This window comes from Magnolia sinica, chromosome 10 (genome assembly GCF_029962835.1).
Source record: "Magnolia sinica isolate HGM2019 chromosome 10, MsV1, whole genome shotgun sequence".
Lineage (NCBI taxonomy): Eukaryota > Viridiplantae > Streptophyta > Magnoliopsida > Magnoliales > Magnoliaceae > Magnolia > Magnolia sinica.
In genome coordinates this window covers 33,171,096-33,196,293 of record NC_080582.1, presented here as the reverse complement: position 1 = coordinate 33,196,293, position 25,198 = coordinate 33,171,096, and the positions used below count along the sequence as shown (strand labels likewise).

The 25,198-nt window shown below is 40.5% G+C and overlaps 1 protein-coding gene across 1 annotated transcript; it reads left to right on the top strand.

Moving 5' to 3' along the window:
- The first annotated feature begins 7,770 nt into the window (after positions 1 to 7,770).
- On the top strand, positions 7,771 to 24,872 carry LOC131258272 (protein PLASTID REDOX INSENSITIVE 2, chloroplastic-like). The gene is made up of 3 exons (XM_058259480.1): positions 7,771 to 8,070; positions 19,382 to 19,480; positions 24,495 to 24,872. Exons 1-3 carry the CDS (start codon positions 7,864 to 7,866, stop codon positions 24,711 to 24,713), a joined length of 525 nt encoding a protein of 174 aa, XP_058115463.1. The 5' UTR covers positions 7,771 to 7,863; the 3' UTR covers positions 24,714 to 24,872.
- The last annotated feature ends 326 nt before the right edge of the window (positions 24,873 to 25,198 follow it).

Below are 25,198 nucleotides of genomic sequence, written 5' to 3'. Positions count from 1 at the left end.
TTAGAATTTTGCAACAACTAGATTTCTGTAGCATATTTGGTTGCCATTTAATTTAAAAATATTTCTCACGCTTGTAAATTTTTGAAATTTTTTCTAGAGGTGGCCCACCCTTGCTAGGACCCACCTACCGAGTTTCAGGCCAATTGGGCCACTAGTTTTCCGGATATGGTGGTTGGACTGGCCCACCTGGGTGGATGCCCATGGTAGGGACGTCCAGCAAGGCTGGCCGTCCAACCTGTTTTGTGGCCCACCATGATGTGTGTTTTATCCATGTGGCCATTCATTTTGAGGCCCTCTTGTGTGTGGCCCACCTTGGTGTGAAGCTTTCTAAGGTGGGGCCCACCGTATGAATTCATGTAGGATGGGCGTCCAGCCCATTGGGATGCCCAGGCCCATGTGGGACGCCCATGGTGGGGCTACTGCTGGACCTTTAGTTCAGCAGTGTGGCCCACCTATTTCTGGTGTATTTGGGGTGTTCGCTATGTGGTGGGGCCCCTATACCTGATGCTGGACCACTCTAAATCCTTACTCCAATCAGATGGACCATTTTCTGGGCTCAAACAGGCTCATAAAAAAACTGGCGGAACAAAAATCCAGCAATATATTGTAAATATACATTGCCTTTGGGTTGAGAATTAAGGAGTGGGGCCCACCACACTGTGAGGACCTTGGAGGGATTAATTCATGCCCTTAATCCCTAAATTTGAGCTTAATTAATGCACCCTTGAGGCCCATCATAGATTGGGCTATTTGGGACCATGTATGTAGTTAGATTGTTGGACTCTTTAGGCCCAAATGGGCTAGAACCTTCTTGCTAGGCTTGGTAGACTCTTGGGCCATTTTCACCATAATGTTGTGCTGGGTTAGTGGGCTGGATTTCACAAATGGTTGGGCCCTTGGTTGCCCACCAAATCAATTATATTCTTAGACCGGGTTGTAGGCCCAACTTACTTGGCTAGAGCATGATTTTTTTTGCCATGCGGTTTGAGTAATGGGCTGCCCACTAGGCCCACCACAATATATGGGATTGGTGATCTTTATGTTGGGCCCTAACCTTCCCTATGGGCCCATAGTATTGCATATGGGTTGGGCTATGTGTTGTCTTTGGACCTATGTTTAAGTAGGTCTTAGGCCATTTATTTGAGGTTCTATATGGTATGTTATGGCTACCTTCTCTTATTTATGGTGATGTGTGGGCCTTGGGCCTTGATGCGTGAAAGATTTTTGTTTGGGCTACCTTCTTGGGACAAATAGTGGTTAGATATCTACATTCGTGGCCCTAAGGTAGGCCCACTTGGCTCTATGAGTGGTTAAAGGTCCACCATAGACCTTTTCTAGACCCGTTTTATTTATTTAAGCCCATGTCATTATCCTTCCTTAGCCTTATAGGCTACCCCAGACTATTGGGCCCCCATTAGAGAATTTGTCTAAGTACCTAGACTTAGTCCTTACTTGGATAGGGGAGGTGTACGACATCGTACATCACCGCATGGCGCATCTTGTTCATCTTTATGACCCATATATATCATTGTGTGCTTGGTTGACATTGTGTGTGTATGGTCATGGTTGTGCCATTGGGCAGATATGATGGTTTCCCAGAGGGATGGAGTTCCCCTCTTGAGCATCTGAAGTTCCCCTCTGATGCATGAGTGGTATGCGTGATTCATACATCTTGCATTTCATTACATGGTTTATATTCATCCTTACTTCATCAGGGCCGTAGCTTCCATAGGAGTATCGTGAATGGCCGTATTGGACATCGAAAATGTTACTTGAGCATTTAGGGCACGTAGGATGTCCATGGGTGAAAACTCCTAAACCTTCATGGTACCAGGAGACGCCTCAATGCCGAGACCGAGTAAAAAACATGAGCGCCTGAGTGCCTTATACTATTAGGCCGCGACTTCCACTATAGCGTGGTTGGTTGAGATGAGGTGTAACCTTATCCGCTCGGGTGAAGAGGGTGTATACTAGGCCCAGTTTGACCAGCTCGTAAATGGGTCCGCTACCGTCGAGTCTTATTGGTGATTGACTATCCACAGGCGGATAGTGAGGTCTTTTACACTCGTTGGCCTGCGTAGCCAGGATAGCGGCAGTTAACATGTAGTGTATTTAACCCCGGTGATTTCCTTATAGTGGAACTGTATATGATTGTGGACTTGATATGGGGACTGACATGTATTGCATTGCATTGGCATTGGCTTTATAGGCCTTTTGTGCATCGCCTCAGTATGGCATTTAGTACTCATGTATTTCTTTGTATAGCCTTGGTACGGCTTGTTGCATTCATGATTGTCATAACTTAGCCATGATATGGCTAGTAGCATTGATAGTGTTTATGGTTCATGCCGAGCTCCTGCATCCTCTGATATTTCTTTCCAGCACTGGTATTACACACACTTACACCGCCCTCTAAGCTTTCTATAAGCTTATGCATGATTGATGCGTGTAGGTGATTCTAGGCCAGAGAGCAGAGCAGGAGCTGGGGCATGTCGCTGATCCTTTTGGAGTTACCTTTATATAGACTTTGTATTCCCTTTGCACCTTGTATCTTGAAAAGTTTAAATTCTTAGTGGATCTTGTAATGTGTTCTTGTAGTTATTTCATGTGGTTACTATGTTATGATCTTGGGTATGCTCTTATGGATTGGACTTATGTTATAGAAATTCTTCTTGTGGGATCCTAGGATTGGAACCTGGTGAATGGGTGTTAGGAGCCAAAAATGGGGTACTATGGAGGCTGTTAGTGCCGGAGTTGGCTATCAGGATTCTTACGTGTTCCGGTCACCGAATCTAGGGCATGACAATAGCCTTGGTCTCCTTCCTCAGCTTCTCCAGCTTCGCCTTGGTCTTGACAAGCCGAACATAGCACTCGTCATGTAAGCCCTTGGCTTCCTCCAGGCGTGCGACTACCTCAGCCTTCTCAGCGAAAGACGCCTTAAGAGTCGTCTTCGCAGCCTACAACTCAGCTTCAGAGTGAGCCACCTGTTACTCGGCCACCTCCGCCCGAGTCCGCATTCGAGAAAACTTGGCACGCGCCCTCAACATGCACGGGGCGAACTACAGGAAAAAAGAGGAGTAAGGACAAGTAACAAAAAAATGTAATTCAAATCAGCTTTGGACGAGGTACTTACTCCGAGGAGGGTCGTTAACATGTGCCCGAGAATCTTATCCATGGGAGAGTCGAACAAACTGGTGTACTCCTCTTCAACCGTATGATGGTCTACCCATGGGAGGATCTCTTCCACAGTTTGGCAAAGGGTCCCTCGCCTCTCTTCCTCCTCCCCCTTCCTTGAAGGTCGGGTCGTGGTAGGAAGCTCGGAAGCCCCTTGGATCTTCAGAAACGACTGTTCCCATCGCTCCAAAAGGTACCTCCACTTCCGTGCCCTCTCCCTCGACCTCGTAGATGACCAGGCAAGAGGGGCCGACCTTCCCCTTGGCCTTGGAGGAGGTCTTTTATTTCTTCTTCGTCAGTGCCCCCGCTTCATCTCGAGGGGGAACGCGAACTTTAGAGGGGGGACAGATGAAGGGCCGAGCTTAAGGCATCTCTGTGATAACACACGAGTAACATGTCAGAAATATTCTTGAAAAGTACTAAGTTAGGAGGCTCGGCCAAAGATCTTACAGAAGCTCTTATTGGTAAGAGCGGAGTCCAAGCTCGTTTTGAGGAGTAGTTTGGGCTGAAGAAGCACTCTCCAAGACCTCTTCCTTTCCTCGATCGCCCGCAAATCACGGATCGGAGCTAATGATCCACTATTAAGCAAAGGAGGATGCTTGGGTACGACTACAACAAAAACACATGCAACAAATGTCAGATGTCAGTAAAAACTGATCAACTAAGGGACAACTACTACAATAGAAATACTGTCTTGGGTTGAAGAAAGCTCGGGGGACAATGGGAGTTGATTATGGCTTGGCTGTCTCGCAGCACCCAGAAGCCCAAAACCATTTGTCTCTCCAATTTTTGTTGGAGGACGGAGGGTCGGTTATAAGGGCCCCGCCAGTGTTCCGCCAGGCGGAGAAGTATTACCAGTTAGGCTGAAGATTGTTCGGCTTTAACTGGTGCAGGTGGAGGAACTCGTCCATAGATAGCTTGGGCTGGTCTAGCTCGGCCCACAAGACCGTGCAGCCGAACAAAGCCCTCCACCCGTTCGGGATCATTTGTCCCGGTGCTAAGATAAGGCGAGCTAGCAGACGCCTGACTATTCCCTATAGAGGAAGCCGCAGGCCGCACTGAAGCGCGACCTGGAAGATTGCGACGACCCCCTCTAGAGGTTGGTTCGGAAGCTCGTCCCATGAAGGAAGCCGGAGGACCACAGACTTGGGGACATGGTATCCAAGCTTGATCCAGGCCAACTCTTTCTCAGGAAAGGTCAAGGGCACCGGCCCCCTCGGGCCCTCTTCATCATCGGGTTCTTCCGGATCGACCTCCCCAGAAGGGTCGCACCCTACAGCCATCGGGCCCTTAGTCGAGGATATGATTGGCGCCCTAGGCGCGGTCCTCTGCAATGGGGACAAATTCAATGGCCTGGCCACAGGCGTCGGCCTCTGGGCAGGAGATCGCTCTAGCACCCGTGACTCTAGCGACTGAAAGTCAGCCTCCGTCATCATCACCAGCGGCGACGGTGGGTTCGACATCACCCTAAGGCGAGAACTCGCCCCGTTGTCGTCACCAGATGCCTCCTCTCGTGAGCTCAATGAGCTGGACATGGTGTTTGCGATTAAGGTTACTTGAAATTGAAAAACGACAGGAGGAGGGAGAGATAGAGCTCACTGGAGAGGAAACTGGAAAGACGTTGGCCTGATTGCAGAAGAAATGGACGCCGGTAATCGCCCAGAGAGAAGCAAGGAGATGAAGAAGAAAAGAAAAAATGAAAATGTAAAAGGAAAGACCCTAAGGGTTAGGGCTTCTCTTATATAGCCGTGCCATGTGGCAGGCATTGAAGACGCCTATTAATGCGAGTCCGTATGACGCCCCCTCGACTACCTCAACTTGACATATGGCGTGACCCCATGCGCTGCTCAACCCCAATATCAATTACAACGCCACGCGTCATGATCTCATTAGTCTGTCATCGAAAAGACGGCTTGACACCCCATGTGACATGGGGCCATGAAACGACACATCATGATTGCGGACTAACAATGCCTCGACTACTGTGCTGGTCGCCGTACCTGACATTAATGACAACGTGACTCGACCTAGTCTAACCCGGCCTACCTGACATTAATGCATAAGGAAAGACCCTAAGGGTTAGGGCTTCTCTTATATAGCTATGACCTAGATCGACTCGAAAAGTAAGGAGGGGTCACGGTTAGGGGAAAAATTGACAAGTCCATAGGTCGGATTATGGAATGGACCATCTCTACTTAACCAGCACGGGTCTGGTGAAACCCAAGCCTGATAAGGCGTCTATGTCCATAAATAGTTTGACCTTCAAGGAGGTCGAGGTAACTATAAGGACGCTTAAAGAACACGATAACGAGCCCATTAGGATAAACCATGTTCTGACCTAATGGGTCAATTACAGATCGATCACAGATCGACCATTGGTCGGATATAGGTCGACCTTATATTTACTCTAGATCAGTCACTGTCCAATTATAGATCAGTCGTAATTCGTCCATTGGACGGCCATAGATCGGACAACATCTGGTCACAGATCAAGCAACGTCCTAAGACAAGGTCAAAGACCATTAGCACCCAGCTAAAGATAAACACGGATCCTCCGACCTGATTATTGGTTAAAGATGGTGAATGTTGATCTGTTGAGAAGGTCGGATTGTTCATTCCCAAGCCATCACCCACCTATGGGAGCCGGCCTAAATCCAAGCCACAGATTCAAGAAACCTCCTATAATCTCGAAGATCTCTCCCCAAATCTTCAGGGGATAAGATCATATCCCGATAACGTTGGAATCTGGTAATCTTATGAAGATTCTGGATCTGAAAGGATCTCCAAGATATTGGGACGTGTCCTCATACGATTGGACTTCCTTCCCTATATATATATAGAGGTACCCCCAACTATCAAAGGTACGTACACTATAACCCTAACATTTGACTGGTGTCTCTTTTCTGGAGATTCTACTCTATAAAAAGACATCGTTCCTGACTTATGCATTGAAGAGTCCCCTGCACTAGCCAGAGTTTCCTTTGTTTCTCTTTTACCCGTGTGCAGGTGCAGGAGGGTCAATCACAAAGGGTCTGCCGAAAAACTGCATCAACAATATCCATACCGTTGATCCATTTTTTTTAGATCATATTAAGCCGTGAACCAAGAAAATGAGATAGATCCAAAGCTCAAGTGAAGCACACCACATAAAGCAGTGAGGACAATGATTGTGATGGTAGAAACCCTCCTAGAGGCCATCATGATTTTTATTTGTCATCTAAGTTGTTCATGTGTTATGTGACTTCGATGGAAGAAAAAAACAAATACCAGTTTGAACCAAAACTTTTGTAGGCCCTGGCAAGTTTCCAATAGCAGACATTAAGTCCCCACTTCTTTATGTGGTGTGGCCCACTTAAGGTTTAGATATGCCTCATTTTTGGCCTATACCTTAAAATGGTATCTAAAATAGATAGACGTTGTGGATATAATACATACATCATTTTGCGGCTCAAGTAACTTAGATAAATACTCCACTGGGCCGGTGGGTTTTCACCCAGCTACCCAAACACAGTATCTGATTAATCTGTGATATACATGGAAGATTTTTTACACTCCAAACATAAAATGAGATGTGATGAAAATTTTTAATTCCTCTAGCTGTCCGTAATATTGATTTCAAACAATTCCATTCCAGTTCATCCTACCTAATCCATGCGCCAAACGCCTTCGGAAAGGCTATATGGTAAGACAGTATTCTAAAAATCACACGGATCCAAGATTCAGGTAAGTCCCACCGACGAAACGTTGGGAATAGAAACGATCCACCGTTGAAACCTTTCTGGAGCTGCCCATGTTGTTTACATGCCATCCAAACCGTTCATAGGGTTATTATCACTCGGATAAATTGTAGGAACAGATATTATCCTGATACAAATCGTCTCACCCAGCGTTCAATCCCACCATTTCGTGTGGTATGCCCTTTTAGAATCCTGTCCTATTGTAGTCTTTCAAAACGGATGGACGGATTGGATTTATCACGGACATCCTGTGGCCCCACAAAGCGCCGGGGACAGGAATATCTATGCGCCCGGCGTCACAGGCAATCCGCTTCATTTCCCGAACGGAAGCGGATTACGTGGTAACTCGCTACGCTTAGTATACCGAGTAAACTTTGTGAGGTCCACCATGATTTATGTATTTTATCTGATCTGTTCATCCATTTTATTAGATAATTTTAGTCCTTGAGCCAAAAAGTGAGGCATATATAATGTTTAAATGGACCACACCACATGAAACAGTTGAATTGAACAACTACAGTTGGAAATTCTCAGGGCCACAGAAGTTTTAAATCAAGCTTATATTTGTGTTTTCAGGTTGGATGGCAAATAAACATCACTGTGGGGTCTAGAAAGGTTTCAACCTTGGAAATCATTATTCCCACTGTTTCCAGTTGCATGAACCACTTAATCTTTGGATATGCTTTAATTTTGGGCCCAACCCGTTAAATTAGATGAAAAAACGTATGGACGGCGTGGATAGACCACGTACATTCAAGGTGGGCCCAACTGAGCTTACCGAGTACGATAAGAACGTACTGAATAACTCAGTACGCAATCCGATTTCTTCCCGAACCCACCTGATTAATTGGCTGAATTTACGACTTGTGATAATCGGCAGGGATCTCTCACACATGTGAGCCCGACCACGAGAGAGCTGCAATTGGGCGACGCTTGTGTGGTCTCTACAACGATGGCCCTTCTCATTTCCAACCCAAGCAGTCTCATCTCCTTCTCTCCTTCGTTTCCTTCCAAATGGAGGACGAGAAGCTCTACGAAGCCTCTACTCCACCTTCATCACTCCCCAATTCCTTCTTTCTCTTCTCAAAAGCCTCTGAGAGCGTCGACGCAGCAGCCCAAGTACGTGTATCCTGACCCCATTCCCGAATTCGCTGAAGCTGTAAGTTTCTTCTGTTTCCATTCCTCTTCTTCCTTTCGCCATTTTGAGTGATACCCATCTCACTTCGCATACATGTTTGGCCAATCTGGACCGTCCAAACAGTGGGGTTCGGCATGGATGGAGCATTGCCAAAATATCGCACTGATTGGATAATCTTGACTATAAGTGATCTTGCCTATTGAATTTGAACCGACCACTTTCTTATTGTCCTGAAATCTTTTTAAACTGCCTCTTGGATGGACATGGTGGATGGATAGGATAGCTCAACGGTTTAATTTTTTGAGGTTCTTCATCCGTACATATTTGGGCAATCCAGGCCGTCCAAATCGTGGGTTCTGCCATGGATGGAGCGTAGCCAAAAAATCGCACTGATTGGATAACCTTGACTGGCTGATCTTGTCTATTGAATTTGAACCGACCATTTTCTTTTTATACTGTTTTCTTCCAGAAAACCTTTTAAATTGCCCATTGGATGGACATGTTGGATGGATAGGGTGTTCCAACAGTTTGATTTTTTGAGCCATGCCCCATCCATGATGGAGCGCGGATGCTTTTGATGGTCTTAATCAACTTACGCGTGCCACATGTTTGACACTGGATGATTGCCATTGCATAAATGGTGGCAAGTGCAAACCATCTTTATGCAGTGGCACGTATTAAGGCCGTGTTTGGATGCTTGTAAGTTTTGTAAGTTGTAAGTAATGTGAAAGAAAGTTATGCGTAATTCTGTTTGGATGTGAGTTCTAACTTACATATGATTTAGTTTTTGTGTTTGGAAAACTTGTAAGGTAGTTACATACAATAAGTTGTATATTCACACCAACTAGAGCTTGGAGAAGGGAATTATTTAAAAATTAGATTGATGCATAGGAAAGCTTGGAGAAAAGTATTCAGTTTTATTGAGCCCATGTAAATGAGTAGTTAGGCTGATTCTTAGGCTAAACTAATCAACATGAGGGACATAAAAATGGGCCTTCGTATTCAAAATGCTTGTAAGGTTCAAAAAACTTAAGGTAAGCAAAACTCAACTACAAAATTTCATTTTCTTTTTAAGATACGTTTACGATACTACAAGGAAAAAACAGAAAAAATAAAATATATCAAACTAAAGTAATTTATTTAGGAACCATGTTCTCCGACCATACATGTCTTCGGTTAGGGGACACATTATGAAGGAATGTATGGATAAGATTCGGTCGATCCGAAAGGAACCTAAAAGCTAATGCATGGGCATTTTTATTTTTCACATCAGGCTTGAGTGGGGTGGCCTATGGGATGCCGGGGCACACTCGGGGTGGGCGGCTCGTGTGAAGCGGAACCCATGTGAAGTGGGGCTCACGAGGGGGGTTTAGCCGAAGTCCTAACTTATGCAATGTGGGGCCTAGGCTATGAGATAAAGAAAGTTATGCGTAATTCTATTTGGATGTAAGTGGTAACTTACATATGATTTATTTTCTATGTTTGGATAACTTGTAAGTTAGGAAAAGTTCAAAATTAGAATAATATTCACAAGTATATTATAAGAAGTGTGTTAAACATTAATTTACCTTGATTAACTCGTTCAAAACTATTAGCTCAACAACCACGATTTTCTTTCCTCATCTTAGTCGAATCCACTTTTGCTCAGTGCAAGCTTATTCAACAGATATTTGTTCTTCAATACTTGTAATCGATTCCTGCAGTACTCAGTATTCACCTGCACGGAAAAAACTTCTTCAACCATTTTACATACTTTATTCATAGTGGCCTCTCTAAAAGTATTATCAGATTATTTTCCCAACAAGGCATCGTCAACTAGTAAGTTAAATGTACATTCATCCATATAGAAAGTCCAGTTGACTTGTGCCTTTCGACTGCTACTGCTTGGATTTGAAGGTTGTGCCATGCCTTACAAAGATATCACATTTGTAAGATACTTAAGATATATTGAAAGCAGGAAGAAATAGATTTAAAAACGTAACTCTAAATTGTATTTGTAAAAGATTACATTCACGTACTAAGTAAAAATCAGGGCATGGGCATTAATATTCATCAAAAAATATTTAATGAGAGACATTTAAATATCGTTATGTCCCGGATTATAGTTTTCCCACCTATAAGACGCAAGCTCAAGTCTGAAATCTTTTCATCTCTTCTCTCTTCTAACTATCGCGGATTCATTATCAAATTTGCCTTCATCCTCATTATCAATAGTTTTAACTTCTCCATTATTAGATCCATATATATCCACATCTTCTCCCTTATCATCGTTGATGTTATTGTTGTTATAATCCAAATTACGCTCTTGATCAAGATTCTTATTAACGATTTGATTATGCAGGATACAACATGCATGGACTATATTCACTTGTGTGCGTAAAGGATAGGCTGGGGCAATATAGGAAATCGTGCATTTAATACTCTGAATATACATTATATAGCATTCCGATTAAATAACTTTTCCTTCGTCCTTGGTATGCAACTTTGTTTGAATTCTTTTAGGTGATATCGAACTCCATGAAATGGTGCTAGGAAATCAGGTATATTCACAAAACCAGCATCAAGTGAATAGTATTTGCCCACAAGAAACATAAGCCTGAAGTCACTTAATTTTTAAGGTACATATTGACTATATAATATGTAGAGGTGGGCATTGAGTCGAGTCGGATCGGATTAGGTCCAACTCGACTCGATCCGGTTTTTGCAAGTACCTAACCCGAACTCGATCCGATTCGGGACTGAGTCCAGTAGGGCTAACTCTATCCGAGCCGATTCCTTACTGGCCTGACCCGAACCGAGTCTGACTTGGTTAGGGAAACCGAGTTGGATTGAGTTGGGTACGATTCAGTAGCTAATCCACATTCGTCCCGATCCAGGGCAGGCCACGACCGAGGTCCTGATCCAGGGTGGGCCACCAACGGCCTGCACGGCTGCACCCGAGGTCCCAAGCCAGGGCGGGAGCTTGAAAATACACAGAAAAAAAACATATAAATGGAACCTACCTGATGAGTGGATGAGGATGACCGGTGAATATAGGGTGTTGGGCTGCTGAGTGGCCTGGATTCCGATCGAGTTCGGTGCGGTGTCGGCTCGGTTAGGGTTAGGGTTCAGGTAGATGAAGGGTAAAGGTAAAAAAAAGAAAAGAAAATTTGACTTTATATTACCCGATTCCTGTTCGGATCGGGTTTCGGATTGGATCGGATTTCGGATTGGATCGAATCGAGTTGATACGTGACTCGAACTTGATTTGGTCGGGCGTCGGATCTGAGTGGGTCTACTCGATCTGACCTGACCCTGGCTTTCAGTTCGGGTGAGTTGGATCCGATTGGTTTGGTCGAGTTGGATCCGACGAGTCGGGTCGGATCTTGCCCACCTCTAATAATATGTATTTATTGATTGACTTGAATTAATACCTATTAGGACAATCAAGTTGTTGTTTCGGCTGACAGTATCTGCTACCATCCGTGTATTTGAGGTTGATCCTTCTCACCCTACTAGTACATATTGGAATTTTAAATCAAAAGAACAACTTGCCAACACATTCTGGGAGATAAATCCCTTTCGATTGCACCACTAGCTTGCTCTTTCAAACCGACCATAGTTGGAATAAGTGTGTCATTTATGGCTTCAACATAACCCTAAGGAAGAGAAGTATAACTTATCTTTCCATACTTTAGGATTGAAACTATAAAATACAAAGTATGTACTTACTAACCTGAAAATAAGGGAAAAACCTCGCATTATTCATTATCTTAGGAGGCAACCCATTCTCGGGTGGTTTTAAAAAATTAGAATGTAGCTCAGTGATTGCGTTAAGCATCCTATTGAAGTGTCGTCTAATTATTTTCCTAGAATGGTTGAAATGATCTTGTAAAACACGGTTCTTTACGTTATGGCTAATCGTATGAAGGAAGATCACTAACTCTTCCTCTAAGTATACGCCAAATGTGCCTTGCAAGCAACTTGTCTCTTGTATAGTGTCGCGAAGGCAAAAAAATGCCTCTTTGTGCATATAAATGTAATTGTAATGTGTTAAATTCGATCTATTGATAATCACATCTACAACTTGAGCGCCTGTCAATTTCGTGGCTGTTGATGTTCATGTGGTTCTTCTATAATATTATTTTTCTCAAGCCAACATATTATTAATACACTTGCTACGACTGCTACAACCAAGACATTCAGCTCCGTGTCAGAATTTTATTCTGACATGTTTAAGGTGTGTTTGGATAGGCTATCAAATTGAATTCTAATAATTAGTCCAAAGTCCATGTAACATGCACCAAGGACCAAAAAGAAGGAAAGTAAAAAATAAGAAAGAAGGAACAAAGCAATTGCTTTGATGTACAAGTGGTGCCTTTGTTTGATTGCATTGCATGATTTCACAAGTTGCTCTTGCCACAAACTCGATATAATACTGAAATATGGTTAGACAGATATATTCTTGACTGGCCAGATATAAAAGAGAGGAAAAAGGAAAATGGGAACTGGATCTTTTCTCCTCCTACGAAGGCATTCAGTTTCACGTGCAATAACATTTTGAGTCCAGAGAATCATAATTCCATGCATCCAACTGGAACACTTGATAATCAATCTAATTGCCTCACAAATCCAATTGGAAGTAGTATCCAAGGAGGCAATTAGTTTAACGTGCAATAACATTCCTACCGAAACTCATACACCTTTATAATTGTAATTGTTGATGTTTTGCTTTGAGAGCCCTTGCCAGAGCTTTTACTATAATAAAAAAGGTGTTGGGGAGAAGATCCTTGTCTACTGTCAAAGATGAATGCCGTCAAAGATGTTGTCATTGGGTTGACCCAAACCAGCTAGACATTGAGTCTGAGTCAAGTTTTGAGGTTTTTGAACTATGTGCCAAACTGGGTACTGAAGCTCCTTAGAAAGTTTTCATTGAACCCAAAAATCTCTTTGGTTTGTGCAACAAAAGTTCAAATAAGTATGAAGTCATCAAATGGCTATCGTGGTCTCTTATCTTTTAATTATATTTGTATGGGTTGAAGCAAAACAAGTGTCCTAACTCCTAAGTTACTTATCAAGCACTTTACACACACATGTGCCCTATATGCATGAGATCCAGCGATTCATTGACTGGCCCTGCAATAGATGCCATGTGCACCAAGAATCACAATGGCCGGATGATCTTATCTGCCTATTGGATAGTAGGGAAGTTCAACCAATGACCAAGATCCAATGGACATGTCTACCAAGTGGCAAGAATCGCTTAAACAATTTGACTTTTTGGGATATGCCCCATCAATGGTAGGGCACACTAGTTGAACGACCAATATCTCAAAGATGCAAGCAACTTGTACACATATAGAATGCTGGGCAACTACCTTAGACTGGATCCTTTCGTACGGAAAAGAGAAGTTGACTGTACTTAAATGTTCTCTTTTAAGCAATAAGACATTGGCCAAAGAAAATGGCCCAAACAGCAAGAACAAATCTACTCATTCAGTAACCATGCAATCATATTTTGAAAAATCACTATCAGTGCATCTATCCATCAGCTCCAAAACTAACATGTATCAAGACGTACTAGATGACAAAAACTACTCATCATCTCTATCAGTGTGAATTTTAACCAATTTAGTGATATGGAGAAATGCTCGAATGCCCTTAGAGCACCACAAGTTACAATGCTCCTAGTTGCGCTGGGACCTTTAGACAGCCCAATCAATTAATCTATACTGTTCATCATGTACAACGCACATTTCTTAGGCTACCATGCCAACATCACACCAATTTGACAATATTAACCATTTGATTAATGGCCTTTAGTATCAACAGTCAAGATCAATTACACAAGAATAGGTCATTTCAACACTTAAATGGTAAGCATTATATCTCCACTGTTTCATGAGGTGTGGTCCACCTAAGAGTTGGATGTTTCTCATTTTTGGGTTGATGCCCTAAAATAATAATCATAAATGGATGGACAGCATGGATAGAACACATCTATTCTAGATCATTTTATGCCATGAACCCAAAAATAAGGTAGATCCAAATCTCAAGTGGAGAATATCACAAGAAACAATGTTGATTGAATGCCTGCAATTAAAAACTTGTTGGGGGCCTCAAACTGATATTTGTTTTTTCCATTCATCTAGGTCTTTATGACCTAATCAACAGGTTAGATGTCAAACAAACATTATAATGGACCCTAGGAGGTTTGTAATGATGGACATTCAATCACTATTGTTTTCTTGTGGTGTGGTCCACTTGAGGTTTAGATCTACCTCATTTTTTAGATCAAGCCCTAAAATGATATAGAAAAATGGATGGACGATGTGGAGAGAACACATACAAGATGGTAGGCCCCACAGAGCACCAACTAGTAGCCACATGGCTATAACAATGTCACTAGCCAAACTGTGTTCGTCTTAGCTCTGACGCCAAAAAAAAAAAAAAAAAACGATGAAGAGGGAAAAAATGAAAGGGTTTTTTTTAGGACACATACCTCGCCGGAGTTGGAGAGAGAGAGAGAGAGAGAGAGAGAGAGAGAGAGAGAGAGAGGAAACTCTTCATGGTTGTAGTAGTTGTGACAAGTGTAATAATGATCTATTGGCGTGAGAAATATAATATGTTAGAAGAGCCGCATGAACAACAACAACCATGGATTTGGATAGGCGCTCAAGCTGCATATGCGGTTAGCAATGGACCGGGGTTAACGCGCTATAATTACATTTGTATGCACAAAGAGACATTTTTCACCTTCGCGACATTATTATACAAGAGAAAAGTCACATGCGAGGCACATTTGGCATATCCTTAGAGGAAGAGTTAATGATCTTCCTTCATACAATTGGCCATCATGTAAAGAGCTATGTTATGCAACATCATTTCAACAATTCCTTAGAAACAATTGGTCTCCTCTTTAATAGAATGCTTAAGGCAATTGCTGGGATACATTCTAATTTTTTAAAACTAGTGAATGGGCTGTCTCCTGAGATAATGAATAATACTAGTTTTTTTTTTTTTTCCTTCTTGTTTTTAGGTTTGTAAGTACATATTTTGTATTTTATAGTTTTAATCTTAAAGTATGGAACGATAAGTTATACTTTTCTTCCTTAGGGTTGTGTTAGAGACATAAGATGTCACACATAGTCCACTATGGTTGGTTTGAAGGAGCAAGCTAAGTGACACAATAAAAATGGATTTAAAATTTCGATATGTACTAGCGGGGTGGGAAAGATCAACATCAGATTAACGGATGTTAGCAGATGCTGTAAGCTGAAACAACAAATTGATTGTCCCGATATATATTAATTCAAGTCAATCAGTAAGTACATATTAATTAGTTAATATGTACCTTAAAAATCAGGTGACTTTGGGCTTATGTTTTTTGTAGGCAAATACTATTTATTTGATGCTAGTTTTGTGAATATGTCCAGTTTCCTAGCATCATTTCGTGGAGTTCAATATTACCTAAAAGAATTCAAACAGGGCTGCGATCCAAGGGCGAAGGAAGAGTTATTTAATCTTCGCCATTTCTCGTTACAAAATATTATAGAACGTGCATTCGGCGTATTGAAGGCATTATTTCCTATGTTGAAGACTGCCCCAACCTATCCTATATAGTGCTGTACACAAGTCGAATTGAGTCGAGCTTGGCACAGCTTGGCCAGTAGCTAACCCCAGCTTGAACTCGACTCGGCTTGGTCCTCGAGCCCGTTCGGCATTTGCTCAAACAGGTAGAATGCATCTTCAATTTCTCACAGAATGTGCTTCTAAAAAAAATAATTTCTCACAGAATGTAAAACAGTAACAACATTTCATAGGTATTTCATCAAACACCTGGAGAGCAGCATCAAAATCAAACACCTGGGCGAGTAATATCAAAATCAAACAACCGGTGTATCCATTCCTTCCGCGCCAACACTTTGTTGAGTCATTTCATCAAACACTCAGCGAGCAACATTCATATCAAAATAACCGAGTCACCGAGTTGATTCGATCCAAGTCGGTTGGAGTTGAGGTTCGATCCAAGTCGAGTCGAGCTCGGGCAAGCTCGAACTCAGCTCGAAATTTTTTCAAGCTCCAAAAGCCAACTTGACTCGGTCCGAATCCAATTTGGAGCTGAGGCGAGTCGAGCTTTTCCGAGTCAAATCAGCGAGCTGACCGAGCTAACTTGACTCGTGTATAGCTCTGATCCTATCCTGCATAATGACATTATTAATGAGAATCTTAATTAAGAGCTTGATTTGGATTATAACAATGATAACATCGATGATGATATGGGAGAAGATGTGGATATAGATGGAGATAATAATGAAAAATCGAAACTATTGATGATGAGGATGACAGCGGATTTGAGAATGAATCCGCGATAGTTAAAAGGGAGAAGAAGAGATGAAAAATTTTTAGACTCGTGCTTGTGTCTCTTATGTGGGCAAAATATAATCCATGACATAACAATAATTAGATGTCTCTTATTAAATAATTTTTTAAATGAATATTAATGGCAAAAGCCTAATTTTTTATTTAGTATATGAATGTAATATTTTACAAAAATAATTTCAAGTTATGTTTCTAAATCTATTTATTCCTGTTTTCAATATATCTTAAGTAACGTACAAATGTAATATCTTTGTAAGGCATGTCGCAACTTTTAAATCCAAGTAGTAGCTGACAAAAGGCATAAGTCAGCTGGACTTTTTATATGGATGAATGTATGGTTAAATTGCTAGTTGACAATACCTTGTAGGAAGAAAATCCGATAATACTTTTAGAGAGACCACTATGAATAAGGTATGCAAAATGGTGGGAGAAGTCTTTTTCGTGCAAGTGAATACTGAAAATTGCAGGAATCGATTATGACCGTTGAAGAGAAAATATTTGTTGAATAAGCTTGCACTGAGAAAGAGTGGATTCAGCTAGGATAATGAAAGAAAATACGTGACTGCCAAACCAGTAGTTTTGAATGAGTTAATCAAGGTCAATTAATGTTTAACACACCTCTTATAATATACTTATAAATATTATTCCAATTTTGAACTTCTCATCTTGTACAGGCAAAACCTGAAATAAAAAAGATTAGAAATAAGCCATTCCCACTGTTTAAGCAGATCGAGTCTATATATAGAGACCATTTTGCGACATGGAGTTATGCATGAACGTCAGATGATCCTAATGAAGATGATATCGTGACATTTCACCCAATGGATGACATCTAATTGTCTCCAGTTCACTTCGGAAAATACGCACCATTTGAACTCATAGATTGTGCATTTTGGGATGTGACACAACATGAATATCAACAATCCGAGGGAACTAATAAAAGGAAGGCAGGAACCTTAGGTCAAGGCCCATCGAAGAAAAAGAAGGCCATTATCGAATTGACTATCGTAGAAAGATTTGATGGCATTTGCGGGTCAATAGATAAATTTGTCACCTTCAAGTTTTCAACTAATGCTACAGTTATGACGACGACATTATGGAAGGAGTTGGAGAACATGACAACTATCGATGAGGACATGATGTATAAGGCTTTTAGGTTCCTTTCGAATCGACTGAATATTATACATACATTGCTTCATGGTATGTCCTCTAACTAAAGGCATGTATGGTTGGTTAGAGAATATGGTTCCTGAAATGGATGACTCTAGTTTGATGCAATTTGTTTTTATGGTTCTTTCATTTGCAGCATTGTAAACATATTTTAGAAGGAAAATGAAAATCTGTAGTTTATTTTGCTAATCTTAAGTTTTTTGTTTTTTGTTTTTTTGTTTTTGTTTTTTGTCTCTGTCTTTGTTTTTTTTTTTTTTTTTCCATATTACAAGTATTTTGAATATGTGAGCTAACTTTTATGGCTCACCTGTTGATTAGTTTAGCCCAAGAATCAACCAAACTATTCATTTACATGGGCTTGATAAAATTGAATACTTATTATCCAAGCTTCTCATTTGTAAATCTGATTTTGAAACGATTCCCTACTTCAAGCTCTAGTTGGTATGAATATGCAACTTTTTATTTGTAACTAACTTATAAGTTACTTAAACATAGAAACTAAGTTACCTGTAAGTAAGTTACAACTTACATCCAAATACGATTACCTGTAACTTTCTTTCACCTGTAAGTAAGTTATCTGTAACTTACAACTTAGAAAACTTACGTGCATCCAAACACGGCCTTTAGAAAAGTTATAGGCATCCAAACGGCCCCTAAGAAAAGCATTGTACTACGACAGAGAGTGATGGATGAGATGCAGGGAAACAAAAATTGTTCATGTGGCAATGAATGACTTGATGGTTTAGAAAACAAGCATACTGAAACTATTCTGTAACTGTTTGATTAGTTGATATCTGATGGACGGTCCATGTGAAAAATAATCTGTGTATGGGATTGTACCTTTCAGAAAGTCAGAGAATACAATTATCCAAAGAACATATAATTTCAGGTTTATACAATGAGAACTGATCACCTACAAGCGCCTGTACTACCATTTGCCAGTACGGGGCCTTTCAGCCAGAAAGACACAAGATGCAAAATGATTTTTTTTTTTTTTTTTTAAAGAAAACTTTTTTTTTTTTCATCATTTGGCTAAAACTGCACTGTACCACAAATAGCAATACAGGCACCTGTAGGTAATCAGTTAACTAACCTATCTACAGTGGTCTCCATGATTTGGACAGGTTAGTAGATATATGCCATAAATTTCCAAGTGAGTGCATATCATCCATCGCAGTCCACTGACTCAAGTAACTCATCTTTTATGTTGTTGGCTGCAAAAAATCGGAAACATGTCACAGAGGTCCTGCGATCCACACCATTCATTGGGTCTCTCCTATTGTGTGTGGGCCCACTCTCTTATAATCAAACGGTTTGGACCATCCTATCTCTTTGATTGTGGGCATTTCCTGTTTGGTTCTGACCATTGTGAATGCAAATAGATTACCAGTTTTGCTTTGGCCAAACATAGAAAACTATTTACCTGGTAAGCGCTTTACCAGTTATCCAAACATGACAGAATGAAACAGTAAATTTACTGTTAAAAAAAAGACAACGAACAGTTTAAGATAATATTTTTCAAACATCAAAATGATAACTGAGAATCTCCCACATTCTTTGTTGACCTAATCATAGGGGGCCCATCAGATGAATGGTTTGAATCATGAACTTTTGTTCAATTTGACCTATTTTGTGCATGTAGTAGATTGCACATTTTGATTTGAGCTGGCCTTTCCCTGTCTTGATGGTGAGAGCCTCGCAGCATTGACCTAAGGGCAAGGGTTCAAGGCTGGTAAACCATCTGCAGCAACAGTAACATACATTTTGATTTGTGGTTTTGTTATCTTTATGATTTCCAAAGGAAACCAGGAAGTTCCGAAGCCAGCTTCTAAAGAAGCTCTCCAAGGACAAGGATACTTTTGGCAACGACATGGATGCAGTTGTGAATGTTTGCACTGAGGTATTACTTCTTTGGTTGGGGTATGATTTCCAATTTTGTGATGGGTGTCATGTGGATTGGAATTGTATCATGATGGATTTTGCGTTTGGTTGGTGGAATTTAGACTCATCCGTAGGGCTTTGATAGAATGTGGGGCTTTGCATCAAGCTAGCATGTGGGGCCTGGTTTCCACTGTTGGATGATACGTGTGTGATCTATCGGGGCCTGGTTTCCACCTCCAGATGGCACATCTGTGATCTATCGGGGTCTGCTGTGAATAAGCCACATACCAAAAATAAAGGTAGGACACTCATCAAGTGAGCCGCACATATGTTGAATCAATCGTATAGATATCTCTTCAGCAAAACATTGGTCACAAAAGGATTTTTAGACGACCCGACAAAGCACAAAGCCAAGCTCTGCAAGAAAATTTATTACTATTCAAAGCATAGTGACAAATCTCCTTCTTGGCAAGTTCCTGGCCCCGAAATTCCCGGGAGATTCAAATTTTGAGTTTTTTTTTTTCAGGATATTATTGGGAAAATATTGCCGAAAATAAGAAATATTTATTGTAAATTACTATATGAATTTAAAATTTAAATATTTATTTCTATAACAATTTCCTTAATGTTTTTACTATTTTTCAAGTTAATATCATAATAGTGTTGCGATAAAATGCTGCATTTTAAAATCTGTCAAGATTTTGAAAATCTCGCGATAATATCATTTAAGAGCATCTCTTGTAATATTATCAGGGGATTTTCAAAATCTCGGTGATATTTGTTACACTGATTCAAAGAGCGCATATTCTTTCATAAAATTGGACTTTTTCTCTAAGCACCCATTTCTTCACATATAAGTATGACATGCCTGATCAGTGGATCAATATAATTGTTTGGTCCATGGAATCGTCACGATGTCATGGGTGTACACTACCTGACTATGCCCAGATCTTTGACATGCACACCATCCAATAGTTGGAACCAGTCTCTGCATGGAAGCTGTAACCCTAATCCATAATTAGTGCAAGCAACTTAGCCATTTAAGTAAGGCCTTGTTTGGATCGAGGAAATAAGAATATGAATTTGGTACATCCATGAACTTGTTGGATTTGGATTTAGCAAATTCTAAAGTCCAATGTTTTTGCAATCAAGCTACAAATCCATGGGAGCCTTTATTGCAAAGGAATTTCCTTTCTTTCTTGTCTTTTCTTTTGTTGCTTTTGTAAGATTTCTCATTTTGAGGATTTGCAAAGTCTTTTGTTTATTTTTTTGGGGATTTGAATTTTCCCCAAATTCATGGATTTGTGGAGTTGTGGATGTGGGAAATCCATGGATTTGGCAAATCCCCAACAAAAAACAAACGGGAGATTTGAAATTCGTGGATATCACAATTTCCTGCCCCTAATCCTTCACCCCAAATAGCAGGGGAAGAGATCCAATTCCTCCATTTCCATGCTGCCATGTCGTGTGCCATACACGTGGCACATGTATGATATTCTAACCATGCATATAACAGGCTCCACTATTAATGGGCCAGTAGCCCAAAACTGCCTTGATAGAATATCCTAACCAACACCAACCCAAAATTGCCCCTGATTAGACTATCCTAATCTTCAAATAATTAAGTGAACTTTTTCATGCTGAATATGTGATATTGCTGACAATTGTCTTTTCCTTTTGATTTGTGTGACACCGATTAATAGGTTCAGACCAGTGTTTCCATTGTCGACGAAAAATCGATAATATCGCCGATATTATCGGTGTCGCTGGACCGGCGATACCGAAACACCAAAAATTCGTTTCTCTTCCTAATGTCGACGAAATATCGGCGATATTTTCGATTTTATCGGGAAAAAAATAGTATCAGCGACAACTCTTCCTATTATTTCGAAAAAACAAAATAGATGCAGAAAAAAAAAATCTCTTACCATTTTTTTCTCAAAATCTACCTGCTGGAGTGGCTTTCGGATGGATTTGGTGGGCCAATCACGGTCGATAGCGCCGGATTTTCAGAGGTAAGAAATCTCCTTTTTTTTTTTTTTTTTCTTTGAAAAGAATAGATTCGACCCCAATTCCAGCGAGGTTGAAGGGGATTTGGGTTAGGATTTGAAAAACGAGAGAAGTTTTGGGATTTTTTTCATGCGGAAAAAACGATTGAAGTTTTCCGGAGAAGATGAGACGAAAGGAAGGGATTGTATACACCAGCCTGGGTACGTGTCATGCGATGACAAGCGCTGATGCTTCTCGAGCTCCGAGTTGTACGAACGGTTCAAAGGAGATCAAAGTTAAATGGGCCCCAAAATGATGTATTTATTACATCCATACCGTTCATTCATTTTTCAAGATGATTTTAGAGCACGAGTCAAAAAATAAATCATATCCAAAGCTCAAATGGACCACCCCAGAAATAGTAGTGGGTAATGATTTTCACCGTTAAAACATTCGTAGGGCCCACCATAAAGTTTATTTTCAATCTAATCTGTTCATAAGGTCAAAAATACCTGGATTAAGAGGAAAAACAAATATAATATTGATCTAAAAGTTCTGTGACCCCCAAAAGGGTTTCAATGGTATACGTTCAATCCCCCATTGCTTTTTGCGGTGTGGTCCACTTGATTTTTATATCTGTGTTATTTTTCGAATCAAGCCTTAATACGAGCTCATAAAATAAATGAACGGTTTGGATATAACACATACCTCATGATGGGACCCACAGAACTTGCCAACGTCAATGCACCCAACTACTTGGTACACCAGCGCAGAGGAAAGCTCTCTTTTGAGAGCGTGAACTCGGTGCAATTACGCTTTACAAATGATGGTGCGGCTCTCACGGCGGGCTCACCTTAATGTATTTATTTTTTATCCATGCTGACCATAGGTTTTTCCAGATCATTATAAGACGCTAGCCCAAAAATGAAGCAGATAGAAATCTAAGTTGGGCCATATTTTAAGGAAGAGTGGTGGTTGAACCTCCACCATTAAAAACTTCTTCAAGCCCACATTAATGTTTTTGTAATGTTTATTTTTCATCCAACCCATTAATAAGGTCACATAAACCTTTATGAATGGAAAAGAACAAATATCAGGTTGGTCCAAAACTTTTGTAACCCATGAGAAGGTTTTAATGGTCAATCACCACTGTTTCTTATGTAAAGGTCCACCAAAGATTTGAATCTGTTCCAATTTTGAGATTATACCCTAAATTGATTTTTTAAAATAGATGAACAGGATAGATATACAATAAATATATCAACGTGGCCCCACTGTAAGTGTTGTATTGTCTTATGTCAAGCTAAGGTTGCACATAATCCACTCTACTCCTTGCACCACTAAGTGGGTGGGAGTCAATACGCGGGGTATTATTTATTTATTTATTATTATTATTTTTATTATTTATTTATTTTCAATTCATCCCAGCAGGAATGGGACCATGAACAGTTTGAATGTACATAAACATCACGGTGGACTAGGGAAGTTTATTTGTCATCCAAGTTGAAACCTTCCTAGGAGCTATGGCCCACAGTGGTGTTTATTTGTCATCCAAGTTATTCATAAGATCACACGGAGATAGATAAAGGTAAAATACAAAAATGACATGGATCCAAAACTTTTGTGGCCCGTAATGATTTTTCAACCGTAGGAATGTTCAATTCACATTGTTTCCTATGGTGTGGTGCATTTGAGCATTGGATATGCTTCATCTTTGGGATCAAGCCTGAAAATTATCTTGTAAAATGGATGGATGGGGTGGATAAAATACATAAATCACAATGGGCCCTGCATAGTTGACTCAGTACGATAAGCATACTGATTTATACGGTGCGCATGTGTCACTTGTTTGTATCTTTGGATTGATGGGTCGATGTTCTGTAGGGGCATCATAATGATAAATATTTTATCAATGTCGTCCATTTATTTTGATAGATAATTTTAAGGAATGAGTTCAAAATGAGACAGATTTGCATCTCAGGTGGACCACACTAAGGGAAACAGTGGTGATTAAATGCCCACCATTAAAAACAGTGGTATGGCCCACCACCAGATTTTTGGATCTACCTAACTTTTAGAACATTGTCCTATTGTGGCCTTTCAAAACAGATGGTAGGAGTGGATTTGTGACGTACATCTCTATCATGCAAAAACCACACCTAATTGGATAATCCAATCCATCCTTGATTTGGTATCTTTGAGTTCATTCACTTTTACATGTCTTAATTACTGTATGCCAGCTGCATTTGTAATATATAAACTCATTTTGATTGCTATTAAAGTGATTTTTTATGGGATCGCATGCTTTTTGTGTTCCATTAAATGAAAACTTATCATGTAATGCATTTTTTTTTTTTTTGCAATTTTTTCATTCATGAATATGTAAATATATGTATTCATGCATGTCCTAAAGTTTCACTGAAAAATTTTACCATTTTCTCCATGTTTCCCCCTTTTTTCCTGCATTTCCGGTTATCGGCGATATTATCGGCGATAACAATATTATATCTTTATCTCTGGCCAACGAAACTTGTAGCGATACCGACAACTCGAACACTGGTTCAGACCGTTCAAGAACTTAAGATTTTGGGTTTGTATACCATTCACTATTGGATCTATTGAATGAGCGATTCTGATCTTATCCTTGCATGACATGCTTATTGGGCTTTCTATACCTCCAATGCCTCAAGTGGCATTTGATTAAACTCCTTACATGCAAATGAAGCTGAGTATTTCATCCTACTCTTCATGGCATGTCCATGGTAGAGGTTTTTTATTAGGAGGGTGTGATGGCCCTTCCTTTCTATCTATGGAGAGAGGGAATGAGGGGACTTGTGACTGTTAGTTTGATGATAGGCTTTTTGCACCACCCAATCAACTAAAGATAATCCTTTTTGTGATGATGATAAAACAAGAAGCGATCTGGCAACTGCTTCATGGGTTGAAGGATCATATAATTCCTTGTCATTAATTTCTTTGATGATGAAACAAGATACTGGCAATGTCTTAGATATATCTACTTTGATTTGATGCTAACTAATTAGGTTGGCGTGGCTGTGAAAAACCAGATATTTAATGACTTCTTGCATAAGGAATACGGAGGTCCAGGGACACTCTTGGTGGAACCTTTTACAGACATGTTGTTAGTTCTCAAGGAGAAGAAACTGGCAGGAGCTCCCATGGCTGCACGGGCTGCTCTCTTATGGGCTCAAAACTACGTTGATCATGACTGGGAAATCTGGACCTCGCAACCACCGAACTGATTTGGTCAGTTCCATATCACCATTGGTATCATTTCTCGCACTTAGCAGCATGTAGCTACTCTATTCTGTGGTGGACAGGAAACTACTCTGCCATAGGTCTTTGAAAATGTAGAATGTTAGTATGAACGACTACATGGAAAGTTTATACCCTTTTTATCATTTGTATGGGGCCTATCTGATTATATATGGTACAAAAACGATGATGCTAGGAACTCCCTACTGTACATGTGGCATTTACCTGAAATCTGGACCACCCAAATAGTTGAACTCACTGTAGGTCAGTCAGAACCCCAGAGTCAGCTTATTAGACAATCCTGACTCTGATTAAATGGACATTTGTTAGTTGAATTTGTATCGTTTATTACTTCTCTTATTATTATTTTTCAACACCATCCATTAGATGTCCAATAATTATTTAGTTAGGATCATAATTTCCATGTAACTTTTGGGTTATAATCCATGTAAGGTGGTCCTGCTATTCGGGC

Bases quoted from the DNA above. Each gene is read 5' to 3' on its own strand.
- LOC131258272 (XM_058259480.1), top strand. From the start codon at position 7,864: ATGGCCCTTCTCATTTCCAACCCAAGCAGTCTCATCTCCTTCTCTCCT. The intron at 8,071-19,381 runs GTAAGTTTCTTC...TGATTTCCAAAG, and splicing joins TTCCCGAATTCGCTGAAGCT to GAAACCAGGAAGTTCCGAAG. The intron at 19,481-24,494 runs GTATTACTTCTT...CTAACTAATTAG, and splicing joins TTGTGAATGTTTGCACTGAG to GTTGGCGTGGCTGTGAAAAA.